At 44.2% G+C, this 26,655-nt stretch overlaps 2 protein-coding genes across 4 annotated transcripts in view; one reads left to right on the plus strand and one right to left on the minus strand.

The window, feature by feature from the left end:
* ESRP1 (epithelial splicing regulatory protein 1) overlaps window positions 1–2,091 on the minus strand; it is a 41,048-nt gene extending 38,957 nt beyond the window's left edge. The window contains exons 1-2 of one of the 2 annotated variants that reach the window (XM_081919744.1): window positions 1,847–2,091; window positions 838–966 (exon numbers count right to left, since the gene is read on the minus strand). In XM_081919744.1, the coding sequence (XP_081775870.1) occupies window positions 838–966; window positions 1,847–1,978 (261 nt within the window). In that variant the 5' untranslated portion in view covers window positions 1,979–2,091. The remainder of the gene's footprint in view (window positions 1–837; window positions 967–1,846) is intronic. The other variant, XM_081919745.1, reaches the window with a different exon arrangement.
* Window positions 2,092–15,080: 12,989 nt separating this feature from the next.
* The window catches only part of VIRMA (vir like m6A methyltransferase associated), a 29,808-nt gene continuing 18,233 nt past the window's right edge, over window positions 15,081–26,655 (plus strand). For both annotated transcript variants that reach the window (XM_081919680.1, XM_081919681.1), the window contains exons 1-8: window positions 15,081–15,176; window positions 18,450–18,565; window positions 20,073–20,159; window positions 20,444–20,492; window positions 22,470–22,638; window positions 22,930–23,052; window positions 23,492–23,791; window positions 25,174–26,323. In XM_081919680.1, the coding sequence (XP_081775806.1) occupies window positions 15,114–15,176; window positions 18,450–18,565; window positions 20,073–20,159; window positions 20,444–20,492; window positions 22,470–22,638; window positions 22,930–23,052; window positions 23,492–23,791; window positions 25,174–26,323 (2,057 nt within the window). In that variant the 5' untranslated portion in view covers window positions 15,081–15,113. The remainder of the gene's footprint in view (window positions 15,177–18,449; window positions 18,566–20,072; window positions 20,160–20,443; window positions 20,493–22,469; window positions 22,639–22,929; window positions 23,053–23,491; window positions 23,792–25,173; window positions 26,324–26,655) is intronic.

The raw sequence follows: 26,655 nt of genomic DNA on the forward strand, positions 1-26,655 counted from the left end.
ATTATCAGTTAGCTATCTGGGGGGGGGCGGTGTTTAATATATTTGCTAGTCAGTTGTGGCCTCCACCAGCTTGTGTGGAAGTGACTAGTAGTGACCAACAACTTTAGAGAGACCTAATTTACTGCACCCACTCTTCAGGTCTTTCCTCTACTCAACTCCAAAAAAACCCCACAGACTTGTGGAATGACAGAATTGAGTAAACAAGGTGGAAAGGAAGTGTGCCAACTCTGAATTGGGTTTTTTTCTGGGCCAGCAGTAGGGAAATCACAGGGTCCACCTTCCTTTCAAGGCTGCCATTTCTAGCCACAATTATCTGGGAGTAAGTGTCACTGTGGGGCAGTTGGGGACTGGACCACAGCTCAGTGATAGAGCATCTGCCTTGCATGCAGGAAGTCCCAGGTTCAATCCCTGATGCCCCTAGGCAGGGCTGGAGAAAAACTGCTACCTGAAAATCTGGAGAGCTGCCAGTCTGAGTAGACAATACTGAACCAAATGGACACATGTTTTGGCTCAGAGCAAGGCAGATTTCTGTGTTCCTATTTTGAAGTGATGCCTCTACAGCAGCAACAGCCCATCCTCCTGGCTTCACTTGCAAGCACGCACACAAATGTCAAGGCCATGGAGCTTTGAAACATCAGAAAAGCAGTCTGAAGCCATCTCCTGCCTTCCTTAGGCACACGTGGGCGAGGAAGGTCGACTTTTTCCTGCTCCTTCTGCGGTGACTCAGCTTTCCCTCCCCTCCCAAAACAAGCCCAACCCATCCCTGAAGAGAAATGGAGCGTCTTCTCCCCCTTTTAACCTGCATGCACCCGATTCCCACGACCCAGCCTAGCTTACCTGTCTCAGAGCTTGCTCCAGCTGCGGGGCGAGCGCCAGGCGGTCCTCGGCGAGGCCGGTTTCTTCTTTGCACTCGTCCGTCAGCTCCAAGTGATCGGGCCCGATCAACTCCTCATGCAGATTTCCCAACTCCATGGAATTAAGGGAGGGGTCGGGGAGAAGAGGGGGAAGGCAAAAGGAAGAGATAAATCCTTCCAACCCAAGGTCTCCCCTGCAGGCATTCCCAGATAAGACAGACCAAGCTGGTTGCTGGTAAGCCGGATCTAACCTGGGCCAGCGCCGGGCTCTTTGACCCATGTAGGCCCAGGCCTCTGGAAGTCAAGGCCCTCGTTTCTTCGAGCGTTTGTTTACACTGCGGCCGCTTATCTGGGAGAGTAAGGAAGGGTTTACTTCCGAGTAGACACGTGCAGGCCGGTTCCGTCGGATTTCTAAGGCGCGCGGGGCACAAATCGAGCCTTGCTTTCAAGCTCTTTGGCAGTCACTGGGACCACGCGGAGCGTTCACACGCGGCCCGGCCGAGATCCGAAGTCGGGGCTCGCAGCGTTCTGACGCCAGTCTGAGTAAGCACCGCTCCGGGCCTGAACAACCCCTCGAGCACACTCCTTAAGCCGGAAGGGTTTATTGGGGGCAGTCTAGTTTCTTTTCAAACTCCTTTACGGTCAAAATCAATGCATCTTTTTTTAAAAGAACACCCCACTACCAAGAGGTAAATCCCACGGAATCTAATTGGATTTATTCCCAAATAACCGTGCACTGGATGGGAGCTGGGCTGCGTTCACACATTTAAAGCACCCCCACACCCAAATAAAGGAATCCTGGGAACAGAAGTTTAAGGATGCTGGGAATTGTAGCTGGATGAGAGGTGAACTGCAGTTCCCAATGGGATTTGGGGGGTATTAAATAGATGGTGTACACAACCTTAATTCCGACCCACCTCGGTTTTGCCGAGGGCACAAAAGTTCCTGCCCACACTTCTTAGCGTAGAAAAGAAAAAAAGAAAGCGGAGTACCTTCTTATTGCTCAGATCCACCACCTTCCACAGCAGCTGGATCAACTCTCTCTCATCGGAGCCCAGCCGAGCCCCGTTGGCTCCGGCGGTGGTCCCGAACAGGATGACCAGGTAGCCCGGAGACGTCGTCATGCCGACGGGGATGAGCCCCACAGAGGGAGGGGCGGGAAGAAGGACCTTCACCAAACTTTTGGCAAAACCAGCCCAGCCAGCCCCCAACCCAGCCACCCCCCAAGCCGCCCTCCTCCTCCTCTCCTGTGCAGGGGAGCAATACTACCCCCTTCCCAACCCTACACCTCCAGCCACCTCAGCTCTCCCTCAGTCCCTGCCCCGCACCTGCATTTAGGAGAGCGGGGGCGTGGGGGGAGGCGCCTGCCCCACGCGGCCTCTTTTTGTAGCTTAATTGCAACAGGAGCCAATTCCGCAGCGCAGGGCGGGCTACACCCCTGCGAGGCGCGCAAATGGCTGCGGGCCGGGGCTGTTTGGGGATGTGGCTGTACCTGCCCCTTCCTCCGCCCCACGTGGTGCAGGTGAGAGAGACACACCTGAGGGAGGCCGCCCATTGGCTTCTCTCCCCGCAAGGGACGTGGCAACCGGGCGGGGGGAGGAGGCGAGGGCGGGTCAGGGGAGCAGGCCGAGGGGCTTTAACCCAGGGACGGAGATTGCGCCCCGGAGAGGCGCCAGGGGACACCTGCCTGAGACGAAGGCGCACGCGATCGTGAGTTTGGAAGTCCCGGAAAAGGCTGGCCGGCTCACCTCCACAGCGGAGCCTTTTTATTCTTTCTTTGTATGGAGCTGCAAAATAAAGAAATAAAGTGCTGTGTTGGTTTTATGTATTTTACAAAGCTGAGAGTGTGGTGTAGTGGTAAGAGTGTTGGGCTAGGACTAGAGGGGTTATTGGTTTGCTTTGCTTTGTTGTGCATTCCGGGTTCTCAATTTGTGTTTCCCTTTTGTGAACCGGCCTGGGATCTTCTTCTGATGAATTAAAAAATATTATTAATAGGACCTGGGAAACAAAAGGGCATGAAGGTCACTGGGTCATCTTGGACCAGTCACTGTCAGCCTAACCGACCTCTCAGGGTTGTTGTGAAAATAAATTGGGGTGGAGAACTATGCCGCCTTGAGCTCCTTGGAGGAACGGTGGGATATAAATGCAAGTAGTAGTAGTAATAATTAGCAAAACAATAATAACAGTAATCCATTATGGGCATTATTCAAAGCATTTCACGTGCGTTACCTGGTTGTGATCCTTCCAACAACCCTGACAGGTAGGTCAGCGTTCTTCCTCGTATAGAGGATGAGAGTGTTTGAAGGCTGGTGGGGGGGCGGCCTTGTTTAGGACCCACCCGTTGAGCTCATGGCAGAAGTAACACTTGAACCAGGGACTTCCCTTTAACAAATGCACCAGCCACTAACTGTCTATGACTAGCCTACTAATAAAGGTTATTTGGCTGCAGTGCTGTGTTCACTCATTTGGAAAGGAGCCCAGTGAGGCTTACTTCCAAGTAAACAAGCACAAGGGTCAGGCTTCTTGTTTGGGTGCCAAGGATAACGGAAGGACACGCACAACGGAACATACGGAGTAGTGTCAAAAAATGGAATCTGAAAGGACTTCCGGAGGCGGCGCGAAACAGCAATGGCGGTCCTCTTCGCGCTGTGAAGAGGGGCTCCGCGGAAAAGGGTCGTCCGCTACGGCAAAGCGGAGACCCGTTAAGAAAAACCACAGGTAGAGTGAGCCTGTGGTCGTGGGACTCGGCGGGCACCAAGAGCGACCTCGGAAACGAAGAAGGGACCCCGTAAGGGGCTCCGGAACGTGGAGGGGGTAGCGGTGCTGTGAGTTCATCGCTCTTTCCGCGGGAGTGAAGCCGCGCGGCTGCTGCTGATGAGCGCTGACCTTTCTTCCTTGAACATTCGATTGGAATCAACTTACTCGTGAGTAAGATCTTTGAGATTTGGGACTCTAAATTTCTGAAATTTGGCTGAAAGCGGGAGACGTTAAAAAGGAAGTCCGTCTTCCGGCTCTGTTTAAACACCAAGCAAAGAGCTATAAATCTGAAGCGCTGAGAGGGACTTTTAAGAAGTTGGAGTATACCTTGCAAATTCGGATTAAAGTGCATGAAAAGTTAAGAAAAGTTAAGAAAAGTTGAGAATTTTCTTCTTACAAGAGGATATAGACAGCAACCTCTTCCTTTCCCTTTTGTGTGGATTACAAAGTTTCAAAACCCAGCTCTCGGGCTGTCTGGATACAAAAATCATCAGACTGCGGTAACTGTATATAAAACTTTAAAGATACATTGGGGCTACTTTTGTGGTTACAAATAAGGAACTGTTGCATGCACCACTGTAAAGAACACCTACTCTCTGCTAGTTAAAATGAACTTTTGAAGGTTCTACCCCTTGGTTTTTGGTTCTTTTTTTAACTTTTGGAACTTCTTGGAACTTTTAAAGTGGGGAATTTAATGGTGGAAACTTTTCGCTTTTTTTTTTTTCTTAACTCTTGGGGAGCTCCCCCTACTGGTTTGTGGAATATTTAGTCTCTGGGAACTGCAGGTTGTTTTTGTAAAGCTTCTGCCTGGATGTTTTCCTTTCGGTTTGTCTTTCCCATGGGATTTACAATTTGACCTTGCCACATGGACAGCTGTGGAATGAGTGGTGCCGCAAAAACAAGAGCTGCCAAAAAAGCAAAACAATCTGAGCTATTACAAACAACTTTGCCGGTGCAGCCTCGCAGATCATCAGTTCCAATAGTTACAGGTCTGCAAGAAGGAGAAACTAAACAGCCAGCTTTTCGGGACATGGCTGCAGGAGGACTAGATCCTGTATCTAAGGAAATTTTGGAACAGCTGGCAGTGTTAAATAAAAAGGCAGATGAGCAGGCCTCTAAGTTTGATCAGGTGACAGCCACAATTAACAAACTGACTGACCAAGTTTCTAAAAATTTAGAGGCCATTGGAAATTTGCAATCAACAACAGCAGAAAATCGTAAATTAGCTGAAGAAGCAAATTTAAAGGCAGACCAAAATAAAAAGAGGATAGAGGAAGTAAGAGGAGAAGTAAGACCACTGAGCAGACAGCTTAATGAACAGCAAGCCTACCTGTCCATGGCAGAATTGAAAAATCGGGAAAGCAACCTTAGGATCAGGAATATACCAGAACTTGAGAAAGAAGATTTGATCAGCTACTTGACGGCAGAAATATCAAAGTTCTGGGGTATTGCAGAAGACAAGGACTTTAAAATTGTCACCGCCTTCAGGCTGGGAAGAGTAGCAAAGAAGGACAAACCAAGAGATTGCTTGGTCATTTTGAGATCTAAGCAAGAAAAAGATAATATACTCGGCCTTCATTTTAAAAATACATTGGTGATTCAGGGAAGGACTGCAGAAATCTTCAGAGACATACCGAAACAGCTGTTGGATTTAAGAATTGTATATAAAGACCTCGCAAGCCTACTGAGAAACAACACAATCCCTTATAGGTGGGAATTCCCTCAAGGACTATCTTTCAGCATCAAAGGGAAAAAAGTGAGAATTAGATCAGCAGAAGACCAAGAAAAATTTTTGAACGACTACGGGGAGGACCTTCGGAAAGGAGTAGCAGGTGCCTGGCCACCACCTCCGCCTGGTGCAATACCTCCAGATCTTGACGGCAAGAAAGACACTCCTACTGGCTAACAATTTGATTCAAGATGTCTCTGCAGCTATTTAGCTGGAACATTCATGGTGCAAATTCCCCTGAGAAAAGGAAAAAGATTTTTCATATATTGAGAAAGGAACAATTGGACATTATATGCCTACAAGAAACACATGTGACTAGGCTCCATAGGAGAGTTTTAATTAACAAAAGATTAGGCCAAGAATTTGTCTCCTCAGACAAAGTTAAGAAAAGAGGAGTAGTGATTTATGCAAAAGAGAACCTAGCACCAAAGTTGATATTCAAAGATGAACAAGGAAGAATTTTGGCGATTGAAATCCAAACACAAGGAGAAAAATTTCTGATAGTAGGAGTATATGCACCAAATGAGGGGAAATCGGAATTTTATAAAAAGCTGCATGAGATAATGTTGGATCATATAGACTACACCAACATCATTTTGATGGGAGATATGAATGGAGTCGTCTCTACACATATGGACAAGTCACAAAACCAAAATCTGACTAAAGATGGCAGACTACCTAAATCTTTTTTTGAACTGACAGACAATATGGACTTGATTGACATTTGGAGGACCAAAAACCCACTAGGTAAAGAAGGGACTTTCTTTTCTGAGGCTCACCTATCATGGACAAGAATTGACCAAATTTGGATAACTAGAGGGCTGGCCCCTAAGACAAAAAAAATAGAGATCTGCCCTAAAACTTGCTCCGACCATAACGCATTGAAAATGGATCTGAGACTTGTGCCAGCTGGATCCTTCAGATGGAGAATGAATGACACTTTGTTTAGAGATCAGGAGATTGTGAAGAAGGCCCAAAAAACGTTGAAGGATTATTTTGAAATCAATATGAATACTCCGGTGGACAAGAGAACAATCTGGGACGCAAGCAAAGCTGTAATGAGGGGGTTCCTGATTCAACAAAATTCTATTAAGAAAAAACTCTGGAATGGGAAAAGAGATAAGATTTTAGAGAAGATACGAGAGGGTGAAAAAAGACTTAGACTTAACCCAAAGTCAAAAGAAGTGTTAAGAGAAATTAAGTTCCATCAAGCACAATACGCCAAATTGATAAATCAAGAAGTAGAATGGAAAATTAAACAAATGAAACAAAGATCTTTTGAATCAGCAAACAAATGTGGAAAACTATTAGCATGGCAGCTGAAAAAGAGACACAAATTGAATTCTATTACCAACTTGGAGGTTGATGGAGAAAGTATTCAGAAACCAGAAGAAATTAGAAAGTGTTTCCAGAGATATTTCAAAAAACTGTTTACTCAAGGTCCACAGGCGGAGGAGGAGATTATTCAATTTTTAAAAAGTAATGGATTGAAAAAATTATCCCAAGATAAACAAACAACCCTGAATTATAGAATAACACAGCAGGAAATAGAAAGTGCCATTCAGAATATGCAATTGGGGAAATCCCCAGGCCCAGACGGACTCACCTCCAAATATTATAAGGTTTTAAAAGATTATTTGATTCAACCATTAGTGGAGGTGTGTAACCAAATTATGGAGGGGAAGGGGGCTCCGGAATCGTGGAAAGAAGCATTCATCACTTTGATACCAAAATTGGAATCTGAAAAGACTCAACTCAAGAATTATCGCCCTATTTCACTCCTGAATGTGGATTACAAAATTTTTGCTGACATTCTGGCAAGTAGATTTAAAAAAGTTCTGAATGAAGTAATTCATAAAGACCAAGCAGGCTTTCTCCCTGGTAGACATTTGTCTGACAACACTAGGAACATTATAGATGTTTTGGAGCTATTGCAGACAAATATGAACACAAGAGCTGTATTAATTTTTATAGATGCAGAGAAGGCCTTTGACAATATATCTTGGAAATTTATGAAGAGAAATTTGGAAGGGATGGGAGTGGGAGGGGCGTTTCAAAATGGTATAGAAGCAATCTATTCAGAGCAAAAAGCTAAATTGATAGTGAATAATGTGGTGACAGAAGAGTTCAGAATTGAAAAAGGAACACGACAGGGGTGCCCCCTATCACCCCTGCTATTTATTTCGGTCCTGGAGGTACTGCTGAACTTGATTAGGAAGGATCGGGAGGTACAAGGAATACAGGTCGGAGGTAAACAATACAAGTTGAAGGCCTTTGCAGATGATTTGGTTTTAACACTACAGGAGCCAGAATCTAGTACTAAAAGAGCTTTAGAATTAATTTATGAGTTTGGTCAGGTGGCAGGATTCAAGTTGAACAAACAAAAAACAAAGGTTTTGGCGAAAAATCTGACTTCTTTAGACATAGATGAGTTTCAGAAAGAAACGGAATTAACGGTGGCTAAAAAAGTGAAATACCTGGGGGTGAACTTGACGGGGAAAAATTTGAACTTATTTAAAGATAATTATGAAAAATGTTGGATTGAAATTAAAAAGGATTTAGAAATCTGGTCAAGATTAAAACTTACCTTGTTGGGAAGAATTGCAGCTGTAAAGATGAATGTATTGCCAAAGATGTTATTCTTGTTTCAAACCCTGCAGATCGTGGATAGAGTGGAGTGTTTTGGAAAGTGGCAGAGGGACATTATGAAATTTGTCTGGCAGGGCAAAAGGCCCCGGATAAAACTTAAAATACTAACAGATGCTAAAGAAAGAGGGGGGTTTGCCCTGCCGGACTTAAGGCTATACTATGAGGCAGCATCCTTCTGCTGGCTGAAGGATTGGTTTCTACTAGAAAACACTGATGTCCTAGATCTGGAAGGGTTTAACAATGCTTTTGGATGGCATGCATATTTGTGGTACGACAAGGTAAAGGTACATAAATTATTCAAGAGCCATATTGTCAGGAAAGCTTTGTTTAATGTCTGGACTAAATACAAGGACTTACTTGAAAATAAGACGCCGAGGTGGTTGTCACCAACGGAGGCGAAGACCACCAAAGGACTTAACATGGAGAGTGGTTGGGCTAAATATTGTGAGATAATAGAAAAAGTTGGAGATAACTGGAAGCTGCAGAGTTTAGAAAAAATAAAGGACAAGGTGCGAGACTGGTTTCTCTATGCCCAAATTCAAGAGATGTTTAAAAAAGATAAAAAGATTGGTTTCCAGGTGGAAAAATCAAAATTAGAGACAGAACTACTTGAACCTAAGACGAAAGTGCTCTCAAGAATGTATAACTTGCTGCTTAAATGGAACACACAAGATGAGTTAGTTAAATCAGCTATGATTAAATGGGCTCAAGACATTGGTTACAACATCATGTTTGAAGACTGGGAAAGGTTATGGAACACCGATATGAAATTCACGGCATGTAGTGCCTTGAAAGAAAACATTATGAAAATGATATATAGGTGGTACATGACCCCAGTCAAACTTGCAAAGATTTATCATTTGTCTGATAAAAGGTGTTGGAAGTGTAAGGAAGCTGAAGGAACGTTCTTTCACCTCTGGTGGACATGCCCGAAGGTGAAGGCATTCTGGGAAATGGTTTATAACGAGTTGAAAAAGGTATTTAAGTATACCTTTACTAAGAAACCAGAGGCCTTCCTCCTGGGCATTGTGGGCCAGAGAGTGACAAAGAAGGATAGAACTTTCTTTTTATATGCAACTACAGCAGCAAGAATTCTTTTAGCTAAATATTGGAAGGTACAGGAGCTACCCACGCTGGAAGAGTGGCAGACGCAGCTGATGGACTATATGGAACTAGCCGAAATGACTGGCAGAATCCGAGACCTGGGAGAAGAGACAGTGGAAGAGGACTGGAAAAAATTTAAGGACTATTTACAAAAACATTATAAGTTATGTGAATGTTGAGAATTTGTTAAGTTTTTAGACAACAAGCTTCAGATTCCAAATTTTTGATATTGCTGGAACTTAAGTTCTGATTGTGAAATGACTAAAGTCTAGGGTAAAGTTTCTATATTGAGTACTGTTGGAATTGTGAACTAATAATATTTCCCCTAAACCAAATATACAATTGAGGAAAGTACAAAAACACAGGAAACAAGGTACTAATTTGCTGTAACTTTATTTTATTGAAAAAGATGCAGGGGATGGAAGATGTGGGGAAGTCCAGTAGATCATGAAAAATTGTTTTGCAAAGTACGATTTCTTTTTTGCTTATAACCCTTTCTCTTTTCTTTCTGTAAAACTGCCTTTGTTGAATAACTGACGATGTATTTGACCTTGGAAAAAAGCAAATAAAAACATTATTATAAAAAAAAAAAAAAAATGGAATCTGAAAGGATGGCAGAGATCGGCCAGATAGAGAAGAGGCGACCGCCCAGATTGGTGAGGATCCGGGAAACGACTATAAAGTAACGTTAAAGGAGAACTGCCTCCAAATATATGAAGGGCTGTCGTGCAAAAAAGTTGGAGCAGAGGCTAGTTCCCTGTTGCTCCACAGCCGTTTTAAGGACGCAGGAAGCTGCCTTATACAGAGGCCGGTCCCGTTGACACTGACGGGCAGCATCTCAACTGGGGTCCCGACAGGGGACATTCCCCAGTCCTACCCCGCGATACTGAGGACCTTCTGCACACAAAGGATGTGCTCTGCGTCCTCCGCGGCTATGGTTCCCCCTCCACCCACCCCAACAACAACAAAAAGATATGTACGGATCTATCCGTTTAGACATAAATATTCCTCCTTCCCACGATTAGACCCATTGCTCTGACCAATCCAGGTTTCATCTTCGTAGAATTGGAAGGGACCCGAGAGTCAGTCCAACCACTTGCAATGCAGAAATCTCAGTTGGAGCATCCATGACAGATGGCTTATCCAACCTCTGCTTTAAAACCTCCAAAGACGGAGAGTCTACAACCTCCCGAGGGAGAATGTCCCACTGTTTAAACAGCTTACTGCCAGAAAGTTTTTTCCCTCCTGTATGTTCAGTCGGAATTTCCTGTCTTGAAACTTGAAGCCATGGGTTCGAGTCCTACCCTCCTGAAGATATTTGCAAATGGCTGTCATCTCTCCTCTCAGCGCTCCTCGTAAGGCTTGGTTTTCATAACCTTGAAGGATATGATCTGTCCCCACCCACCTGCTACTACTCCCCCCTCCTTTGAAAAAAAGTTTATGGGGAGGGGAATATTGCATTGCAGGGGGTTAGATTTGATGACCCACGAGGTTCCTTACAACTCTGGAATTCTATGGTTCTTTTAACTCTGCCCTTAAGATGCGATGTGCTCCGAGTTATGGAAAGACCGGTCCGTCTCCTGGCATCAGCGGTGGGGAAAGGATCCATTCCTGGGTGCAGCGGGGAAACCAGCAGCTCCTTTCAGGATCATCTGGCCCTGTGCGCGCAAGATCTCTAGAATTTGGATCGCGCGCTCCCTCGCTCGGTGGATACTATAGCTCGCTGCCGCCCTAGTGTTTCTCAACCTGGGGTCCCTGGCTAGTGTTGGGCTGCAACTCCCACGCTCCCTAGCTAGCAATACCAGCGGGCAGGCTTGATGGGAGTTGTCCAACAACAGCTGGGGACCCAAAAGGACTTCCTAGAAGCCTGTATAGATTTTCAAGAAGCTGGAAATAGTTCCTCTGTGGCAGCCCTTGCAGCCCAAGAAAACGCCCACTGGGCCTGAAGCTGCGGAATAAAAGATTGGAGATGAACAGCTGTCCCGGGGGTAGCGTTGATTTCCTGTGGAGCGATTTGACAGGCTGCTAGCAGTTTGAAGAGTCCGCCATGGGCGCAGCTGCCTCCCCAAATCAAGTAGATAAGTAAGAATACTTAACTAAAACTAGAAATGATAGAAAGATTTTGACAGGTTTTTTCCCGAGTGCTTGAGGTCAAAAGAATACAGTTCAAAACAACTGTTGCCGAGACATTTCATTCCGAATCTGCTAGACAGAGAGGATGGTGACCATGGGGGTGAGAAATCGAATCGACTGGGACTGATACTGAGCAAATCTATAGCATACTTACCAGGAACTAAGCTGCGCTCTTCACTAAGAGTGAAGTCCCCTGTGACTGATTTTCCAGGAACACGCGTGGGATCGGGAGGCATTTCTTCGCACATTTCCTAAAGGAAGGAAACTCCATTGATAGCAGCAGGACTGACTTCTGAGCAAGGAAGTGATTATTATTATTAATAATAATATTATTACAGTTAAATCCCTATTTCCTCCAAAAAGCTCAAGGTGGCGTACTATATTCTCCTCTACTCCTCACATCAACTATTCCCAAGTCACACATTGACATTCATGGCTACCTGCAGATTTGAACCCTGGTCTCCAAGGTTCCAATTCTCCGACCCCACTACAAGAGCCTTATGTTTACACCATTGGGAGCTACTTCCGAATGAAGCGTGGTTTCTTATTTTTATAGAAGGCTGGACAGTAACACTGTTCTCTGGGCGGCTTAATGAAGCATAAAATGACAAAACATAAATTGAGAACACACAGTGTCCTAAAACAGATGGCTGGCGCCTTCTGTCATGTATGATCCACTTGCGATTCCTGAATTGCAGGGGGTTGGACTAGATGACCCTTGGGGTCCCTTCCAACTCTCCTATTCTTTGCTTCTGTGAAAAACAACCCCAATTCCTGAGCACTTGCGGTGTAATCCTACTCAAAGGTTAAGTCCCTTTAAGTTTAACGGGGTTTACTCCCAATAAAGTGGGCATAGGATTTCAGCCGTAGAATACCTACTATTGAACTGAATGCGGGTTTACAGTCCCATCCCATGGTGTGTGTGTGTTTGCTCAAAAGTCGCTTTGAGTCGCCGTGGCGACTCAATAAATGTAATATTAATAATAATTCCAGCCGCTTATTCGGAAACAATGGAGAAGGGTCACATGCAGGAGGTTCCCCAGGTTCAATTCCCAACATCCCCAAGTAGATCTGGAGAAACCGTGGAGAAACCCTGCCAGTCTGAGCGCATCTCTAGATCGATCCATTGCTCTGACTCGGAATAAGGCAGCTTTTTTTGTTTCTAGGGAATGGCAAGGCGGAGACAAGTTAGACAACCAACTTGGCGTGCTAGGTCTCTTCCAACTTGTTGATGGCACAAGAGCATTTTTAAAATTTATTTTTTGCCGAGTGCCTGAGATTTGCGCGCTGCAGACTCACCAGCAGAGCGCAAAACAAAACCAGGAAAATACAAGGGCGGAGAGGGGAGTATTTTGCGTGGGAATAGTCTTGCCCTTTGTTGCCTTTTTCAAGACAGGGTTGCTGGCTTATATATATTTCCTTTACAAGTTAATACGGAGCACACTGTCCCCCCTTTTTTTGAAGGGGTGGTGGTGGTGGTGCGTGCTTTGGCCACTGATTTCAGACAGATGCCATTTTCACAGAATCTCACAGTGTGCTCTTTATTTTGGAGCTCTTTGGTGGCTCTCCTACTTGCTTATGCGATTTCCAGAAGAAAGGAGCCGCGAGTCGCGACCACCCGCCTTCCATGCCCATCCCATCCGAGTCCGATTCCACTTTTTAGCCTTTTTTCAGCTCCATCCTGCCGCCCTCCCGCTCTCTGCAAAAAAAGGTTGGAGAAGCAGCTGCTGCAAAGCTGTGCGCGCAGTTCCGGGCGGGCAGCTGCCTGCAGGAAGCAGTGCCCGAGCAGGAGATTTGTGGCGCCGCCGGACTGGGCGATCAGGTTTGGGAGGAAGGAGCCGCTGCGCTCGGAATTAACTTGCTCAGTGTTTCCAGCACTCCCCGCCCTCTTTTTCAGGGCAAAGGATTTCGCACCGTAAGCAACAATCGGAGACACACACTAACACACGGAGGGGGAATATCGTCAGTCATTCCAGGCTGGCAATTCTTGGCTGTCTGCACACAGCGGCTATGGGTGAACTGTCTCTGCACCGACTGCCATTCATAAAAAAAATTACCAACATCTCTTCTCAATGCAACATTTTGAGTCTGCGCACTACGCTGCAGCTCGCTCGCCTGCGAGATTGTTGCGCGTGGGAGGCTGCTGCGGATTCGAAGAGCTCCTTCTTAGCCTCTGGCCAGAGTCGCCGTGCCAAAAGGGGGTGGCTGCGGGGAAGAGAGTCACAGAGCAATCTTATCTAACAGGTATCCCTGTTGGGCCTCTGGGAGTTAGGGAGAATCCCGATGTAGCAATAGTTAGGGCATTTCTCTCCATTCTGATCAGTGGCGTAGCGTGGGTTGTCAGCACCCGGGGCAAGGCAAGTAATTTGCACCCCCTAACCCGTGGATTTGCGCCCCCTAACCCTAACCCCAGATGTTGCGCCCGGTGCCAGTGGCGTAGCGTGGGGGGTGCAGGGGGGGCCAGCCGCACCGGGCGCAACATCTGGGGGTTAGGGTTAGGGGGCGCAAATCCACAGGTTAGGGGGTGCAAATTACTTGCCTGGCCCCGGGTGCTGACAACCCACGCTACGCCACTGCCCGGTGCGGCCGCACCCCCCCCCTACGCCACTGATTCTGATGTTATAGGGCTCCCATCAGCCTCCGCCGACCTGGGCAAGGTCAGGCATGACGGAGTATGGTTTTGGATCCATGTTTCTGCCCCCGAAAGCACAAGACCTGTGATTTATACCGTTCAGTCCTTCGAGACTGATGTGGTCTGTGATTTAATGGTAGGTTTTTAGGGGTGGTGGTGGATGGTATGATAATTTGTAAATAATAATAATAATAATAATAATGTGATTCAAGAGGACACATTTTTAAAATCCTGGATCTGACTTTTACCAGATCCTCTAACAAGTATAGGCTGACTTATAAGCAGCATGGTTGTAAATAAATGTTTATCACATCATAGTTTGCCTGCGATGTGGCGCTCTTGTTATTGTCAACGTTCAATGACTTGAGGATTATAGAATTACTAATTACTTTCAGCAAGTCTAAGGACATTTAGAAGCACATATCGCTCAGACACAAGTATGCACAGGAGCGTTGTTTGATCCTCTGCAGGTTCAGCTAATGCAATTCTCACTGTTTAAAGGAGAAACAAAAAAAAAATCCTTCCAGTAGCACCTTAAAGACCAACTAAGTTTTTACTTTGTTTTTACTATGGCAGACCAACACGGCTACCTATCTGTAACTGTTTAAAGGAGCTCACTCCCAGGAGCGGATTCTATGCAACTTCATTTTGAGACCCACCCCCGCAATTAAGTGGTATATACATTTTATGAAACCAACAAACAAATTTGTAGGGTAGTGCTGCGCCTTTAATAATTGTGTGAAAGAGGGAATTTCAGCAGGTGTAGAAGCATAACAAGCCATACCTACTGAAATCCCCTCTAACACACAATTATTAAAGGTGCAGGAGTTTTGTTCCTCTTCACCCAACTTCCGCAGCTGGACGCCCTGTTTACTCGGAAGGCGCTCTCCCTGTACCAAATGCTTCTTACTCTCAAGTAAGGCTGCAGAGGTCTAAACCCCGATCCCACGTGGAAAGATGACTCTGAAACAACGCACTTGATTAATAGGGATTATTCCCAAGCAAGGGCAAATTGCATAGCATGCCTTAACCGCACCCCCCACAACTACGCTGCCTTTGCTTCTCCAACGATATATAGGCACGTTGTTCTGCTTTTAGCCAAGCGGCAGATTTAGGAGGAAAAACAGCAGCTGAGAAGGATCTATTTTTCGAACGGCTGGAAAGAAGCTTAGTGCGCATGCGCTCCCCACCTGCCATTCCTCCCTGACTCCGGAAGTGCTTCTCGTGTCAGGCGAGGTGCTTCCGCCGAAGGAAAATGGCGGCGGACACAACAACGGAGCTTCTGTTTTTAGACACTTTCAAGCACCAGAGCACAGAGGTAACGGGGGAGGCGAGGGCCGTTTCCTTCTGCTTGACGGGCGCCCAAAGAGGACGGGCGTAGCGGAGTTTTAGTCTTTTTTTGCTCCAGGGACGAGGGTTGATTTTATGCGGAGAGGTCGGACCCTCGGGGCGGGGCTAGAGCCCCTTTCATCTCTCGAGCCCCACAAAGGAAACTGGTGACAGCTCTGACCCGTTTCCTTCTTTAGTAGGTGCATCTGCGTCTTGTATAGAGGTTCACACGCATGTACAAGTGTAAACATATTTCTTTCATATTTTTTTTTTTTTGGGGGGGGAGGTTTCGACCATAGGAATGAGATGCCTTACCTTTAATAAAAATAAAAAGCCTGTCAATTGTCTTGGTGTTGTTTGATCTGAAATAACTGCTACTCTGTGGCAATTACTAACATAGATTATAACCCATGATAACACACTCTGAATATTGTTGGATTCCAAGTTATGCCAGCTCAACCGATGTAGCCAGTAGTGGGAGGAAATGGGAGTTGCAGTTCGGCACCATCAGGAGGGCGATAGTTCCCCGCCACTGGGATAGAAAAAGCCAGTTGAAGTGGGAGTAACAACAATAGTTTAAGTCAAAACAATCATAGGCTAATTGGAGATCTTAAGTATGTGCAGCCTTACTGCCTTACTGACAATTTGTATTGCCCTATTTGTGACCTATTTGAGCTGTACGCTGGCTCCCTTGGCCAATAAAGCGAGATGAGTGCCGCAACCCCAGAGTCGGTCATGACTGGACCTAATAGTCAGGGGTCCCTTTACCCTTTACCACTATTTGTATGTTATTATGTAGAGGAGATTATTGACGAGAGAGGTTAAAAACTCTTAACGTATAGAGCCATCAAAGTCCAGTACTACGTGCTTTCCAAGCAGCTGAATTATCTGCATGTTGCTGTAGCTGTGCTTCTGATGCCCCCTGTCTTGACATAGGAATCTGGCCCGGCACTCTTTTCTCCTGCACTAGTAGGTTGGGTAAAACAAATCTTTTGAGTCTCTTAAGTTGTGAGATAGTGTGAAAAGTAGAATGCATCTACTGTCTTTCTCTTTCTCTACTCTAATCTGCCAAAAGCACAAGTATGCAATGCAGTCTGTTATATGGCTTGCTGAGATATAGGGAGCAGGTAGAGTCCCTTCTGTTCCCTGTGTGAGATATCATTTGTGTCTGTGAAAATGATAATACAGGTGAGGTGTACTGAGTTCTAGCAATATTGTCAAATTATTGTTTGTGCTGTTGCAGCTAACTACACAAACACTAGCATTAATTTGTCAAATTTGGTTGCCTGTGAACTGCTGGAAACCATTTTCAAATATTTTCTCGTACATATCCGGTACACGTATGCATGCCTATTTTTTTGGAGAAAGGGGAGTCTATGCATGCCAAATGACCCATATGTTGGGTTAGGAACATTTATTTGGATTTCAGTACATTTCATCATGCAAGTATAACCAGATTTATGCTGCAATTGTTTATATTAAACTTTGCCTCTTGACCTTCACAGACTAAGACACTTGCTTACTCAACAAATGTGGAGCATGTGAAGTTGCTACTTGTGCTTATAGTGAAATATTCATTAGATGGACTGTAGTGTTCTTAGACTTATGAAGATCGGATGGAGGATGCTTGTGAAAATGCTGACTGTTAAATGGGAGTTGAAGGCAGGCAACATCTGGCTTTGGGGAAGGCTGGGGGTACATACAGAGTATGCTTACATATAGTGGAGGCATTCCTTTTTACCCTCCAAGCTGAATACTGTACAGCTTGCTTGCCATGTATCTTATCAGATACATGTATCTATCAGATGTTGACAACACTTCAGTATATACTGACAGTTAGTTCAGTACTGTATATTATTTGTTCGTTACATTTGTATTATGCCTTCCCACCAAATAGTGCTCAAGGCACCTAAAATCAATAACATGCCATTTTTCGGGCAAGTAGGAAACAAGAAAGTTAGAGAGTCACTAGTAGGTTGTGTTTGACTTCATAGGCCACAAATGTTTCCTGCATAGCTCAGTTGGTTAGAGCCTGGTGCTGATAACACCAAGGTTGCATGTTCGATCCCTGCATGGGGCAACTGCATATTCCTGCATTGCAGGGGGTTGGACTAGATGATCCTCAGGGTCCCTTCCAACTCTAGAATTCTATTCTATGATTCAGAAAAAATATTCTGTGCTTCCCTTCAATAAAATTCCTCTGCACAGTATGGTGTACATTACAATAATAGAAGAGCAAAACAAACCAAAAACCAGCAGAAGTTGTAGACTTTTTTTATTCCATTCTTAAAATTACTTACCTTTAAAAACATTAAAACAATTTGCTTAACAGCCAGCTGTATTTTTTAGGATGGCAGCCTAAGGCTTCCTCTGGTAACATTTAGTGGTTACTTTTTAACTGCATCATCTGTAGCAAGATGTAACTTTATAAAGGCACGCTATGGCCATTAAATTTACATTAAAATACTGATAGGTGACTGAGTCATTGTGTGAAGCTTTAAATCTTCATGCTTTTCTTGTTCTTTTACTACCGTCTTTCACACTAATATCATGCAGCTTTCCTTTTGTTTTGGCCAAGTACTGTACTAGGTTTTCAGCATATACACCTTTTGTTTTGCTTTCTCCTCTTTCCTGTAGCACATTGCAAACTTTTTCTGTGTTCCTCAGTTCCCTGATGGATCATTGTCTATTCTTTCTGTTCATCCAATCATCCTCTTGGTTCATCTTCTCTTCCTGCACCTCAGTTACCTGATGTCAGAATATAGCTTTTTCTGTCTCTTTGAGAACATCGAACATTCATTTTTTAACAGCAATGTTTGACCAGCCCTTCCTATAGTAGTTGTGAATATTCCATGACATCACAGCAGCCCAGATAATGCCTTAGGCTGTGGTTGTGTGAAGTGAGTGAAAGATAGTTTAGAGACTGACTGTATATAAAAAGAATATTGAAATGCTTCTCAGTATGGGATGCATGGCATTAAATTACTCATTAAAAAGGTAGACAACTATTAATATAACAAAAGCAAAATTAATTTGTACTCTTCAAAAGCTGCACTCAGTGGCTGAATGTCACCTCTGAATTTTATTTTTTATGTCCTTGCCTGCTGCAAATGGTAAGCAGCCTAGTGTGGGTGGCACTTGTCAGGAAAAATGGGTGGATACAGCTGTCATATCATTGCTGGCCTTTTAGACAATTCCTGGGCGCTGTGCCATATATTTTAACCTTCATGAATTTTGTTCACTTTGTTTTTGTTTTTGATAGCAAAGTAGTAATGTAGATGTGGTTCGCTTTCCATGTGTGGTTTACATCAATGAAGTACGTGTCATCCCTCCAGGAGTAAGAGCTCATTCTAACTTACCTGAAAACAGAGCTTATGGGTAAGTGCAAGTTGATTAATTGAATTCTTTATTTAGAATATAGACATCCTGCTTTCTAGCACCTAGTTCCTCTCAAAGCAAATTAAACAAAGGCTTATAGAAGATTCTCAAAGTCAAACTCAAATGTGGTACAGGAACAAAAATTACCTACATGGTGTAAATATGGGGCCCGGAGTATTCAGGCTCTCATTCTTGTTCTTCTGTGGTGTCATACCAGGCAGTTGCTCCCCCAATGTCATCTGAAGCAAGGAGGTGATTTGTATCTCACTGAGTCCTATGATGAAGGCAAGCCTTCCCTTGTTGGCAGTTCCCATTTGCCAAGTAATAGCTCCATCTGAGGCAAGGGAGTTGGGCCAAGCAGCTGGAACTTGCTCAGCACATAGTGAAACTAGTCTTCCTTTTCTGGAAGTTTGCAGTTACCTACCAGTGGTTATTTGAACAGCATTTTAAATTTGGAAAGTATTTTGTTATGTTCTCCTTCCCAACAACCTTGTAGCTCCCATTACAGAGATGTGGAAGAAACTTGCCCTTGGCCACGCAATGACGGAAAGACTTGAACTTGGGTCTCCCAGATCCACCCAGCACTATCTCCTAGAATTAGCTTTTTCCAAAGCTTAGGACAATATGAGAACTCAGAGAGGGATTTAGATTGCATCAAGACAGTGGCCATAGCCAGAATGCCAGGGTCACTTGACCCTGATGAACTGGTGAGTGGATTTGTGCAATCGTAATACAAGGCTAGCACAGATCTGGAAAGTTCGTTTAGTTTGAAGTGAATTGGCAAACCATAGCTTGGAGACAGTTTTGGTTAGCTCCAGCCCTTATTTGCCCTATTGGGGTATTATGTCGAAGTAGGATTAGAACAAACCAGGAAAGGGAAGTAAGAAGTGTGCTCACCCACATCTTCCTCCTGGTGGCAGTTTTCTGTCTGTCTTTCCCAAAAGTTACTTCCAAGGTTTGGGGAATCCCTTTAGAATGGTATTTAGCGTGGTGAAAGGGGATGTGGTTTTGCAGTGGGGGTTTCTGGAAATCAGGGTCTTTATTGATCCCCAGCATTTATGATCATTTATCAAATCTGTGCAGTGTCAAATACCACATGTGTGGTGGAGGTGCAGTCACAGATCTGCAGGCCTCTTACATAAGTGATGAGCTTGCCTAAAATTACAAATGTGATGGTTAAGATAGTGAAAAAAATTTAAATGTATAACAATGTATGATTTACCTTTGGATCCAACAATGCTAGGTTTATTAGATAATGGCCTGATGAGATGTCATGATAAACTGTAAGCTATTGGATTGAGAATGAGCTGTGTGCTTCCTCACTACCCTTCTCCACCTCCCCTTGAGTTGGGGCTTATCAATTTTATAGTCAAATACTATAAAAAAGCTCCCCACTTCTTTACTTCTTGCAGATTGTGGCTATATGATAATTGGTATTTTAAGGCTTGATTATCTTGTTTATTGTGGTCCTGTAAAATAATTTTTTACCCTTTGGCTTTCTTCTCAGTGAAACATCTCCTCACACATTTCAGTTAGACCTGTTTTTCAACAATGTCAGCAAACCAAGTGCCCCTGTATTTGACAGGCTAGGAAGGTAAGCAATTATTTCATAATCTTGGTGCCATTGTAAGACTTAAGCAGGGCTAAGGCAAGCCATGTAAGCCTGGCTACTAGTTTCCTTGTTTCTTGTTTATGAAGAAAACAGTTGAAGTAAATGAAAATGTAGGCTTTGAGTTTCTCTATTCTACTATTAAATATAAAAATAGATAATTATCATTCTCATTAGATATTATTTGAAAAAAGTACCATTGTGAATCTGGTTGTAAAAGATGTTGGTGCAGTTTCTTTGACCTTTAACACATATTTCTGTTTTAACAGCCTGGAGTATGATGAGAACTCTTCAATAATTTTCAGACCTAATGCCAAGGTAATGATCACTTGTAAATCCTGAGATTGACCCTTCTAGTGACAACTCCTGTACAGAGAGAGGCTGGTAACCTCTACACTGGGCTGTGTTGGGATGTTCTTGGGGTACTTTCTTCTCAGAACGTTTCATTAGTGCAAAACACAGTTGCTAGGTTTTTCACTAGGGCCAACTATAGAGAGCATCTCTCAACAGTTCTTAAACATGCATACCAGTGGCTAGTCTGTTTCCAAGAGCAGTTCAGAGTGCTGGTTGTTACCTATCTGAAGGACTGTCATCTACCTCATGAGCCTGCCTCAATACTTTGATCTTCATCAGAGTCCCACAATCATTTGAAATAAGGAGGTGATGAGCAGAGCAAGTGCCTTCTCAGTCTTGGAGGATCACATTTGGAATGCCCTTCCCCAGAGGTGCTCACCTGGTTCCCACTCATAATAATAATAATAATAATAATAATAATAATTTATTATTTATACCCCGCCCATCTGGCTGGGCCTCCCCAGCCACTCTGGGCGGCTTCCATAAAAACCAAAAATACAGTAAAATATCACACATTAAAAACTTCCCTGAACAGGGCTGCCTTAAGATGTCTTCTGAATGTCAGGTAGTTGTTTATCGCTTTGACATCTGCTGGAAGGGCGTTCCACAGGGCGGGCGCCACTACCGAGAAGGCCCTCTGCCTGGTTCCCTGTAGCTTTGCTTCTCGCAAAGAGGGAACCGCCAGAAGGCCATCGGCGCTGGACCTCAGCGTCCGGGCAGAATGATGGGGGTGGAGACGCTCCTTCAGGTATACTGGACCAAGGCCGTTTAGGGCTTTAAAGGTCAGCACCAACACTTTGAATTGTGCTCGGAAATATACTGGGAGCCAATGTAGATCTTTCAAGACCGGTGTTATATGGTCTCGGCGGCGCTCCCAGTCACCAGTCTAGCTGCCGCATTCTGGATTAGTTGTAGTTTCCGAGTCACCTTCAAAGGTAGCCCCACGTAGAGTGCATTGCAGTAGTCCAAGCGGGAGATAACCAGAGCATGCACCACTCTGGCGAGACAGTCCGCAGGCAGATAGGGTCTCAGCCTACGTACCAGATGGAGCTGGTAAACAGCTGCCCTGGACACAGATTTGACCTGTGCTTCCATGGACACCTGTGAGTCCAAAATGACTCCCAGGCTGCGCACCTGGTCCTTCAGGGGCACAGTTACCCCATTCAGGACCAGGGAATCCTCCACACCTGCCCGCCTCCTGTCCCCCAGAAACAGTACTTCTGTCTTGTCAGGATTCAACCTCAATCTGTTAGCTGCCATCCATCCTCCAACCGCCTCCAGACACTTACACAGGACCTTCACCGCCCTCACTGGTTCTGATTTAAAAGAGAGGTAGAGCTGGGTATCATCCGCATACTGATTAAAAACAAAGTGTCATCTAAGAAATGCTCTAGGGGGAGACATGATTAGCTTTAGTCCATTGTGTGATGCAGTGCAGGCCATCTGAAGCCTATTAGAAACATTTGGTCTAAGTGGGCCAAGAGCACATGGTAGGGGGACCAGCATTATGCAGCCAGATGCTGTCTCAAGTGTGTGTGTGCGCGCACACACGTGTGTTAGAAAACCTGTGCATGTAGGCCAGCCATGGAGAACCTCTGGCTCACAAGCAGAAGGTGACCTTAAGTCCTCTCTATCTGACCCATGGGACTCTCATCAAGTCACATCCCTCTGCCCAGCCCATGCCTCTCACACCACAGTTCACCTGTCTTTTTTATATAAAAAAAGCTGAGGCTTTCAAAACTATTACAGGATTCTGTGCCTCATGTATTTGCAAAGTGCATTTATATCCTACTGTAACATGTAAGTGAAATCTAACAATGGCATAGCTGGAACGATATTTCATTGCAAATATATACTGGTACTGAGCTTGTAGTGTAGGTGCAGCAAGTTAAAAGTTTATCTTTGTTTCTTTTATGTTCTCTATCCTCCTTTAAAATCCAGGTCAACACTGACGGATTAGTTCTGAGAGGCTGGTACAACTGCTTGACGCTTGCAATATATGGCTCTGTTGACAGAGTAATAAGCCATGATAGGGACTCTCCGCCTCCGCCGCCTCCGCCGCCACCCCCTCCTCAGCAACAAGCAGCTTTGAAAAGAACTCCGAAACCTGGTAAGCATTCCAAAATTAATCCAGCTAAAATTCTTTTTTTCTTTTAAAAGAAATGTAAATAGAAGTGATCCCCCCCATAGAAGTTAAATCATCTCCGTCTAAAACGTTTGTGTCTCATTACTTCTTTCAGCTGAAGTTTTTGTCTGTGATCTGTAAGTTAATGCATGCACCACTACAGTTTTTTACTGAGTGGTTCATTTTCAGCAGCTTCCCAAGTGATGCCACAGGCTTCCCATGAATTTATTTATCTTTATTTATAAGCTCATTTATATGTCTTTTTTTTTTTTACAGCTGATGGAGAGAAAGAGGATCAGTTTAATGGCAGTCCTCCACGACCACAGCCTAGAGGCCCAAGAACTCCACCAGGCCCCCCTCCTCCTGATGATGATGAAGATGAGCCAATGCCCGTATCAGGTACTTTGGAACGTAACTTTCTTTCCATTTCTTTCTCACTTGTGTCCACATGCATGCATAAGTGATGAGAAAGTGTTGCTGTTTTTCTAGCAGTAGGTATATTTTCCAGCTGCAACTGAATTCACCACTGGGAAGTGGTAGTTGTGATAGGAGATATGATGCATCTATTAGGCTGTCCCATACGGGAGAATTGGCAAACATCTGTATTGGTCCATGGAGGCTAACCTTGCCTTAAAAACTACAAAACCAGAGCAGCAGTTTATTAGCATCCTAGCTTGAAGATTTAGATTTTATGGAAAATATACAGAATTCTCTTAGCAGAGTATTAAATTACACTATGGGTATTTGTTGTTTAGCTTTTGTTGTTGTCTGCTTTCTCTTTCTTTTTGAAAATGACAGTTGTTTAAATTAATTTTGCTGTGGATTCCATTCTTTCCAGTGGTTGGGGAGAAAGATGACGATGTTGATCACAGAGAGGATTACTTTGAGCCCATTTCTCCTGATCGGACGTCCGTTCACCAGGAGGGTCCATATTCTGATGAAGCAGAAGTGGAAGAAGACCAGCCCGAAGAAGTGGATGATGAAGAGGGGGTGGATGTTGAGGAGGAGGAGGAAGATGAAGAGGATGACGATGGTCAAACAGTAGAGAGTATTCCAGAAGATGAAGAAGAGGATGAAGAGGAGGAGGAGGAGGAGGATGAAGAAGAGGAGGATGTTGAAGAAGAGGAGGAGGGTGAAGGTAGGCAAATACAGAAACTGCTGAGGACTGAGTTGCACGTGCATATGTGTTCTTCCATCACTTCATCAAAGAACAGTTGATTTTCAGCTGAATGTGTGAACTGTCCCTAATGAAAAATATTGAGTAGTGTTCAAGCTTTATTGATAACAGATCTATTGAAATTAATGCACCTAATGTCATATTCATTAATTTCAGTTGGTTTACCTTGAGTAAAATCACCCATTGTTTGATTTGACTGTGGGGCATGCAAACGTTCTGTGTTACTTAACCTGAGTTAGTCAGTTCACACTAGTTGTCTCTAGACGCTAATAATGATAAGTGGGGTGTGGGTGTGTGTGATCTGGTCCTGAGACAGTGGAATATATGTAGTATTTTTTGGGGGAAGCCAAGCACTTCAGAGGACACTAGGGAAGAAATTTTGAAGGTTTTGTGGCATATAGGTTTTCTACCTTTTCTGTCAAAATATTATTTGTGCTATAACTGCAGTTGTGAGTCATTGTCTTTTTATGTTTGCGGTCCTGTGTTGATGGGCCCTGATTATGGAACTCCCCTTCATTAGGAGATATGACTGCCTCCTTTACTCATGAGTTTTAGACATCAATTTAAATACTTCTCCATATGAGGGAGGTGCAGAGGGTGGTTACACAAGAGGAGAGTTTTTCAGTGGTGGGCCCCCTTTTGAAATACTCTCCCTAGGGAAACTTTCCTGGTATCATCAGCTTTTGGGTGATAGATGCTAGACTTCAGTTAGTCTCTGTTGTGCTGCTCATCTTTTAGTGGGGTCCAGTAGGGATAGTCCTTGGACGAGCATTTTAAGAGTTTTGTATTGTACATTGTTTTTCAGTTTGACTTTTAATTGATTTAAATTATTCATATTTTATCTTACGTTGCTTTAATACTTTTTTTGTTTAAAGTGACTAACAAATACTACAAATAATCTTTTCATACAGTCCTTTGGGTGAGGTCTGCAAGCTGGATATGGTGGTTTGAATGTTGCTGCAGACTGGATTGAGTGGTTTCCTTGTATTTTAGTCTGGCTGTATTGTGGTATTCACCACTTCAAGATCCTACGAGATAGAGGGTGGTCTTAAAATAAATAAAAACCAAGGTTAAGAATTCTGCTTGTGGAGATAATCTAATTATATGGTACAATTATATATTTCTCCTGTTAGTTGATACCTTTTGGTCCTGCGTGTGAGTGTGTAGCTGATGGGTTGGCAAAGCATCCTGCAAATGTTTTAACTGCTGGGGCTCCCATGTTTATGAGCAAAAGGGGAGAAGATGGTTTATTTTTCAAAACTGTAATTAATGGATGGGTGTTATTTGTTGCTTATTTTGGTTCAATTGATTCAACAAGGTAATTATAAAACTTTTCTTTTCAGGGGATGATGGTTATGAGCAGATTTCAAGTGATGAAGATGGAATTGCTGACTTGGAACGTGAGACGTTTAAGTACCCGAGCTTTGACATCGAGTACACTGCTGAGGATCTAGCCAGAGTGCCACCTGTGACCTATGATCCTTTTGATAGGGAACTTGGGCCTCTTCTGTACTTTAGCTGTCCCTACAAGACAACTTTTGAAACCGAAGTTGCTAAGATGAAAGATACAGATCCAGACAAGGAAAATTCAGGGGCAGTTGAGACCTCTACTAAATTGACTGAACTCCTAGAATTATATCAGGAGGAGAGGGGTGCAAAGTGGGTCACTGCTCTGGAAGAAATTCCAAGTTTAATAGTCAAAGGGCTAAGCTACTTGCAGTTAAAGGACCCGAATCAGGATTATATAAGCCAGTTGGTTGACTGGACAATGCAGTCATTAAACCTACAGGTAGCCCTGAGACAGCCGATCGCTTTGAATGTCCGTCAGCTTAAAGCTGGGACAAAACTTGTCTCCTCGCTGGCAGAATGTGGAACTCGAGGGATAATGGGCCTGTTGCAAGCAGGAGTAATTAATTCTCTATTTGAACTGCTGTTTGCGGATCATGTCTCTTCTTCTCTTAAACTCAATGCTTTCAAAGCTTTAGATAGCGTTGTTAGCATGACTGAAGGAATGGAGGCATTTTTGAGGAGCGGCTCAGAGGTGCATGAAAAAAGTGGTTACCAGAGACTACTAGAGCTCATCCTGCTGGATCAGACAGTAAGGGTCGTCACTGCCTGCTCTGCAATTCTGCAGAAATGCCACTTCTATGAGGTTTTGTCCGAGGTCAAAAAGTTTGCTGACCAGTTAGCGGAATATCCTCCATCTCTTCCTAATCACACTGAGCCTGAACAGGATACGGACACTGGACTCGAAAGGGGTAACCAGGAATATGAAAATGATGTGGACACTCCAATGGATATGGACAGCCTTCTGGAGTCCTCCAGTATGAGTGAAGGAGAAGTGGAGAAACTCATTAACCTTTTGGATGAGATCTTGCATTTGATGGAGACTGCCCCTCACACTATGATCCAGCCACCGGTGAAATCTTTCCCAACAACAGCACGTATTACAGGGCCACCAGAAAGGGACGACCCTTTCCCAGTGCTCTTTAGGTGAGTGGCCTTAGTTTTTTTATGTTTCAAAGGGATACCTGTTTGTTTACTTTCTGCCACTTGGTTGTTGACATGAGTACTTGTCATGCATGTCATGTGTGCTGCTTAATAAGGGTCTTTCAATGTTGGGAGATGTTCCAGCCTAGACTGTTGTCTCTTTTCCCCCTTTCCCACCGTGTGTCTTCTGTCATGCCATCTCATAACTAAACAAAACTCCTCCACTGTCTTCATCAAGTCTCTTCACTCTAATCCTTTAAGTCAGTGAGGTGGTGGAGAACAGTGACAGACTTGAACTGAGAAGATCTGGATTCAAATTCCTGCTCACGTTTGAA

Source organism: Podarcis melisellensis (assembly GCF_964234715.1).
Source record: "Podarcis melisellensis genome assembly, chromosome: 7".
Lineage (NCBI taxonomy): Eukaryota > Metazoa > Chordata > Lepidosauria > Squamata > Lacertidae > Podarcis > Podarcis melisellensis.